This window comes from Dipteris shenzhenensis, chromosome 4 (assembly GCF_047967505.1).
Source record: "Dipteris shenzhenensis isolate YYH24624 ecotype China chromosome 4, Dip_SZ_1.0, whole genome shotgun sequence".
NCBI lineage: Eukaryota > Viridiplantae > Streptophyta > Polypodiopsida > Gleicheniales > Dipteridaceae > Dipteris > Dipteris shenzhenensis.
The window spans coordinates 28,949,417-28,956,978 of NC_141599.1; the positions used below are offsets into that span (position 1 = coordinate 28,949,417).

Sequence of the window (7,562 nt, forward strand, 5' to 3'; positions counted from 1 at the left end):
GTCCTCCAATTATTTATGTGAATTCTTTGCTTGATTATTTTGACAAAATCAACAAATGCAGTGGATTTTTTTAAAGAGAAAAGCATTTCCATTTCTAGATACCATACTTTCTAATAAGAGGGACATGCTTATAGGTGAAAAAGTTTGATTTCAAAACAAGTACCATAATGATAGGAATTAAACTTTCAAGAAATTTGTATCTATTTTCCTTTAAACTGGATTGTAATTATATCATTTAAATGAATTTCCATCATTTCATTACATAAATCGATCTTAGTTGACATGAATCTATTCAAATTTGAGGGAGACCAAGATTTCCCTTCTATAATCTTGATTCATTTTGAAAGGTTTTCTTGAGTAACCTATAGCTTTGCTATTGTAGCTTGTCTTAACAAGTAAAATTCCTATTAAAAAATTACACCTAGAATATAATATTATAGTTTGAAGAAAATGAGACGAACTTGTAAACATTTTATTACAAATATCCATGCTTAAATGCAAATGTACTAATGCATACATTTTTTGAAATTTTGATTAGACTAAAGTTATTAGGAAGAGACCTCAATTCTTTCATATTATTACCTTGTGTCCGTTTTACATAATACTTCAAATTTGCCTTGAGGTTGAGCACTAAAAATACATATGACTTAAACTCATAAGCACATAGCTGTAGCTTAGGAGTGTAGCTTAATAAGATGAGACGACACTCTTGTTGTCACTTGTGGTCCCATTTAGGAACTCAACTAGTGAGGTTGTGGTGCATAAAATTCTACGTGAAAGATAATATTCTCCCCAAGTAAATTCCCTTTTGCTATATACCCCATTTGATTTATCAACCAACTCTGGATGTGGTATTATGGTTGATGATAAAGAGGGGCTTACAAAAAAGGCCAAAGATAACCTTGATGCTTCCTTGTTAACAACAACTCGATGGAGAACGCTTTTGCATCTCCCATAGGTCATAACCTAAAGAAAAAAATGTTCATTTGGTAGGTTACGTTTATCTTTCAAACATTTGAATACAAACTTAATATCTCAATTTAATGTGACTACAAACTTAAGTAGAGTAACACTCAATTTCTCAATAATATGCTCCTATCATGAGCTTGTGCATGTTAAATTACATGTATAAAGTAGCACAAAAGCACAAATCTTAATATTTTCAACCCCATTTTGTTAGCTTAAGTAGAATAGATGATTTTCTCTTTTCAACATGTGAATACAAACTTAAGGAGAGTAACACTCATCTTCTCAAATGAAAGTATATGTTTTTTATAAGACTTAAAGCAAGCCCGTTTGGTGTACCTCAAGGTTCAAACCTGCTTTTACTTGAGCAAGAATTTTTCTATTCCTTATTCTAGTTCAATTATGCTATGCATAGACAGATTGAGCAGAATTACTTAATGTTCATTTTCATTCCTTAATACTCTTAAGCAAGCACTTTTCTATTCCCATATTCTAGTTCAACTATGCTGCACATAGATAGATTCAGAATAATTATGTATGGCATGGGATGGATTATATGGGCGCACCTCTAACATGTCTCCCACGTTGATACAGAAACCATCTTGCCGAGGTGCAACAACCACATATCTTCCGTCCTGTGTCTTCACTTGCAAGCCTGCCACACCACCATCGTGCACTATTGTGAAACAGTTAGTATCTACGTGAGTGCCCAGCCCAATAGTTTTCGTGGGATCAGGACATGCAGGATAATAATTCAATCTCAATGTTTCCAGCGGATCCGCCATGAACACCTTCTCGAAACTCTCTCTGCTCACTCCATAGCCTTCGATTAAAAGCTCCATGAGAAGTTGCCCCAGCCTCTGCATCCCGCCAATGTAATCATCTATGGCCTTGCTGTTACAAGCCCAACCCCCGGACGTCAAATGTTACAGTGTCCGTAAATCGGAACCGGACAATCAAACGATTTTCGTATTTTGTACGCCTACTTACCTGAAGTCCGCTCTTTGGGTGCCCTGATCCTCGCTCCACAATGACTGTGCGCACTCCGCTGCGTTGGATTGTGGTCGACCCATTATCGTGAAGGCCTCGCACCAGGGTAAAGTGCCGGAAGTCACCGTTGACGCGGCCGTTCCATAACCAGAATGCTTTGTTGTCAGGTTTCTGGCTGATTTAATTTTTACTTCAGGTGGCACTTCAAAGACACGCTTGCTTTGGGCTTGCGCGCGTTCCACAACCTCGGGCGAGACCCCATGGTTGATCACCTGGAAAAACCCCCATTTCTCGCATGCAGCAACGAGTTCCTTGGCGATTCGGGTCCTCTCAGAAGAACTAATAGCGTTACAATCACTTACCAAGCCGCCAATATCTATGATGGGAATGGTTTCATCTTCTCCATCATCAGCTTCCGGGCGCTGCGTTAGAACGAATGGTTGAGGAACGTCCTCGACAGTCCGTTCTTGTTGTAAGAGTGCGAGCGTGGCCAGGCCCTTCCCCTGAGCGACAGCAGCAGCTTCTGCGGCGGAATGGGCAGCGTCACGGACAGCAGGATGGAAAGCTGGGATGCCTGCTGCACTGGATAAAGTATGAACGGATGCCATAGTGGTAAGCAGGAAGGAAGAGAACTCAAGGTAGGACTTGATGGGGGATGATGCTAGTGCGTTGGAGTTACTCTCGTTGGAGTGACTCTGAGGTCGGTACGATGATAACGAAGTGGACTGATTTCACAAAGCAAATCAATCGATGGATTATAGAGTTGCCGAGCCGATTCTGAGAAGGAATCAAGCGATCGATGAGGAGGGTGCTTCACAAATGAACGGCTAAAAGCAGAAGAAATAAGCTTGAGTCTGAGGAGAGCAGACAAGGCTGGAGGAACAGCGTCGTCAAAACCACGTTAAGGCGACGATGAAGCCGATCTTGTGGATAAACACTTATTGCCAGACGCATACAAATCACCTAGAATTTTACGTTACAAGTTTCTGGATACACGCCGTGACGCCGTCCACTAGAGTCTGGTTTAACAAGTATTGCAATACTTATGCAAATCACCTCGAAATTTGCGTTATGAGGTTTCTGGATACATTGTTTTTTTAATTCAAAAATAAAATAACGATTTTTTAGTATGGGGACGTCACCGAATCTGGCTACTCTGGCCTCAGCCCTATTAAAGTCTATTCTAATAACTAGGTTGTGTAGGTCGCCTTTGGACTAGAGTAGAAGACAAGCCATGGATCATCAACACCCCACAAACATGAGAAAAAAAATAAGACAATAACATATCGAGATAATGGCCCTTTGAACAGCTTTTTGAGTAAGACAATGCCCTGAGACAGTCACAAATTAAATACCCTTATCACAAGGCTTATCATCAGTTCTCTTATTCATCCTTGGCATTCATTCACTCATTATCGCTCTGTATATTTCATAGTCGTTCGCATTCATTCATTCATATGTTGCTTGCTCCTTATACTTTAGGATCCTATTTTTATCATGGAGCACGTGACTAGTGACTTGATTAAAGCAAAAAAAAGACTAAGTAAAGATATGGATGGCACAAGTCCATTAGGACCCGATCCTCCCTACAAATGTCACAGGTGGTGTTTTATTATTCACTTGGTAATTTGCAAAGATTTGCGCCTTTTGAAAATTGAAACCCAACAAATTCATGAAGAAGGATGTGCCCAAAATTGCTCCTAACTCATATAATATTGTCACATGGACTATAACCATATGAACTATCATGCTTTGATCTTACATCTAACTTACCTATGTTTGTTGCTGTTGATTCCAAATCCTTTCTCGCATGAAGAAGATGCATCAAAAGAAAGGAATGTTGTAAGAATTTAGATTGAAGAAAGGGTTACAAAAGCAATTAAAAATATTCTATAATGATACATAACATAATTGTTATAACACGTATAGTGTGGGCAGGGAGGCTATGCGCTTTCTTCTCTAAAAAGTTACAGTCCAAAGGAATAGGCCCTTCTTCATGCATTGAGAATGAGAGTATCGAGAGTATTAGCATCGAGTAGCATCACAATCAAGTCTTGTGAATCTATAAGAGACTGACATATTGCCTTAATATCAATAGTCAAGAAATCAACACCTTGCACGTACCAATAACGGAGGTCTACTTCACTTTCTATAGACATGCAAAAAAACATTCAAAACAGGAGGCATATTAAAACGTGATGTCCATTATTCTTAAATGGCAGACTATTAGGCTAGCTTCTATCAATAATTTAGATATGAATTTCTAAGTAGATTGTTGTGATCCAAAGTAAAAGCTTTTTTTATTAAGTTTATCATTATGGTATATGTAGTAATTTTAGTTCTGTCATGTAGGCAAATTGCTTTGCTTCTTTAGGAAGCCTAATATATATGATTTTTACACATATAAAAAACAAAAAATTCCTTGTATGTAAAAGTCAAAATGTTAATTTGTACATACAAGGAAAATCAAAATTTCCTTCTCCATATAGAATTCAAGATAGGATGATGGGGGTGACTTTGATATTTTGTTGCGAGTCTTCAGTTGATGTTAAAACTTCTTCTTCTTCTTCTTTTATACTTGAAGCTTCTTTTGATCAGTGGACTCTTACGTACTTGTTGATGAAGGCAATGTTACTAAGGTAATAAACGATGTTGAATGTCAAAAATGCTTGATTGTGGAAAAGTTTAAGGTTTTTAAAAGACCAAAGCATGAGTCCCCTTACGAGCCCATTGTTGATATTGAAGAAGTTTTTAGATTTGGATGAATCAAAAACCTAAAATCATAGAAGTCACTATTGCCACTTAATTATTAAGAATATTATGCATCACCCTCTAGGGTCACCCAGGGATATATAAGTATACAACCTCAAGGGGGGGGGGGGGGGGGGGGAAGTCATTATGTATGAACCCTATACATTAGCGTGCATTCCATTAGGGGAGAATAGGGGTCTCAAATGGGCCTCATAAGGAATGGATTAAGAAATGGATTAGTCCTAATGAAAGGGCCAAGGTAGGTCCCGAAAAGTCCTAACCCCCCCTCACCTAGGTGGGTTAAGCCCACAAGTGACCCCACCTCTTACACCTCTTACACAATTCTTACTCCTAGGTGGGAACCAAAATTTTCAAAACTCAAAAATTCAAATTTTGAATTCCCTCCCTCCTTCTCTCTCCTCCCTCCCTTCCTCCCTCCCCCTCCTCCCTCCCCCTCCTCACTCCCTCCTCCCCCTCCCTCCTCCTCCCCCTCCCTCCCTCCCTCCTCCCCCTTCCCTCTCCTCCCCTCCCCCTCCTCACTCCCTTCTCCCCCTTCCTCCTCCTCCCCCTCCCTCCCTCCCTCCTCTATGCCTGCTCCTTCTACCTTCCCCCTCCCTCCCTCCCCCATGCCTGCTCCTCCTGCCCTCCCCCTCCCTCCTCCTTCACTGTTGTTCCTCCTTCCCCCTCCCTCCTTCTCCTCCCTCCTCCCTCCTTCCTCCTCCATGCCTACTCCTCCTCACCCTCCACACTTGCTGGTCTGCCCCCCTTTCCTCATCTTCAACTACTGGTCCTCCCTCCCCCATCCCTCCTCCTCCTCGTCCTCCCTCTTCTTGCATGCTACTCCTTCAAGCCTGCATCTCCACACCTTCTTCTTCTCTACACTCCTTTAGTCATGGCACCATTCGAGGACGTCTCCAACAAGTACTAGGTTCACTTAGAGTTGGAGGCTGAATATGCAAGCACACGTAGTCTAGGATTGAGGGGAGCTTCCAAAATCCACAGTCTTCGTTCGCAAGGAAAGAAGCATCTCGACCTTTGGGTAGAAGGATCCTTGTATCCTTTAGATCCTACCAACCAAAAGAGCACTCCTTTCCATACAATGCATGAGCTAGTTTGGTTTGTTGAAAATGGACATGCGGGGTTGCTTGGTTATTGCAATCGGTTAAACAATGCTCAGTCAATGGCTATGCAAGCAAGCGAGATGCACAGAGCCCAAGCAGAGATGCTAGCACATTTAGAGAATAGCACCATTGTTGCAATGCATAGCTCTATGTAGGATCTTCAAAGGGAGAACCAGGATCTTTATGATAAAGCCAAAGCATTAGACTTGGAGTGAAACACATTGGACTTGGAGCGACATCAATTAGAAGAGTCACTTTGTAAGCTAGCTGAGTCCAAAAAAGGCTTGGAAAGATCTATCCCAAATGTATATACAATCAATATGACGAGCCGTAGAGAAGGAACGAGAGAAGGCAGAAGAATGAGTGCAAAAGATGAAAGAAACACCTTTGGGATTGAAGGAGAGGAAAAGAAGGTACTTACATAACATGGATGCATTGGCACCCACTAGTGGTGCTAGAAAGAGGAGAGTCCGGGCTACAAGGTTGGTTATCAAATGTTCCAATGAGATTACACTCTTTTGTGCTATTTGTGACTAAGTTTTTATTGTGTTCTTCTTTAGGAACTTCATGGAAGATGTGATGGGAAGAATAGACGGGGATGATATTGACTTTTCATATGCTCTAACTAGTTTATTGAAGTCAAGCGATGTCATTGGGATATTAAGGGACCCAAGACACAAGCACCTACATGTGCAAGTTGCTGAGGAGGTGATGAAGGACTTCAAGGATATTGTGGATGCAAAGGAGATGCTTGCAGCTTGTGATACTGCCGGTGTAAGTTGTGAAGCTTACACATCTGTTTCCAAAATTTTCAAATCTACTATTTTGGGAAAGTATAAGAAGTCTACAGTGCCCCTACCCACACCTTGGTCTGTGCGATGTGCATGGCGGGAAACAAACCAACGTGCAAGAGAAATGCTTGGAGGGTACCATTGTATAAGGGGCACAATGACTTGGAAGAGTAAAAAGAGATCTGGGTTGCAAACCTTTGAGATGAATGCTTTCAACAATGTCTACTTAGATGTTGAGAAACTGCAACAAGCAATGGTCAAATTCTATGGCATGAGAGAAGATGGTAAGAGGAAATTCATTATAGTATTGCACTTTACTTAGTTCATTTCCTATATCATGTTTATCCTAATGATTTTTCTCTTTTGTTGTACAGATTGCAATGGAAAGCTCATATTTGTCATCAAAATGGATGAAGCTCAATTGGTGAAAGAACACAAGTTAGAGAGAGTCAGCATCTGCATTATGAATAAAGCCTTAGCCTTTGTTCAAGGGGATGAAGAAGTAGAGCAAGATTTCTCACTGCAATCAGAGAAAGATATATGGTGGTTTGTAGCATTTGAGGCTCCAAAAGAGTGCCATGAGACATTGAAGTGGGTTCCAGATAGAACAAGAATCCGATCGACCATCCAAAGACCACAATTTGTGCACTCACTCTTTAATATCTTGCTGATTTTGACCACAATTTTTGTACTCACATGACGTTGGGAAAGTGGGGAAATGGTGAAGGAGGGGGCAAAGAAGGGAGGGGCGTGGGGTGGGCCAAGGGGAGGGGTGGAGTGGTAGCAAGGGTGGGGGGAGGGGGGGAGGGGGGTATGGGGGAGGGCGACGCGGGTGTGGGTAGGGCAAGTAGGGGGAGGGCAAGGGGGGGGAGGGCGACGAGGGTGGGGGGGGGTGGAGGGGTTTGGGCGGGGGCAGGGGGCACAATGAAACCCTAAATGTAAT

The 7,562-nt window shown here is 41.6% G+C and overlaps 1 protein-coding gene across 1 annotated transcript; it reads right to left on the reverse strand.

The window, feature by feature from the left end:
- Window positions 1–687: 687 nt before the first annotated feature.
- LOC147902685 (gibberellin 20 oxidase 1-D-like) lies at window positions 688–2,593 on the reverse strand. The gene is made up of 3 exons (XM_087373924.1): window positions 1,957–2,593; window positions 1,533–1,860; window positions 688–966 (listed from the first exon to the last, which is right to left on the reverse strand). The coding sequence occupies exons 1-3, from the start codon at window positions 2,562–2,564 to the stop codon at window positions 688–690; spliced, it is 1,215 nt and encodes a 404-aa protein (XP_087230050.1). The 5' UTR covers window positions 2,565–2,593.
- Between the last annotated feature and the right edge of the window lie 4,969 nt (window positions 2,594–7,562).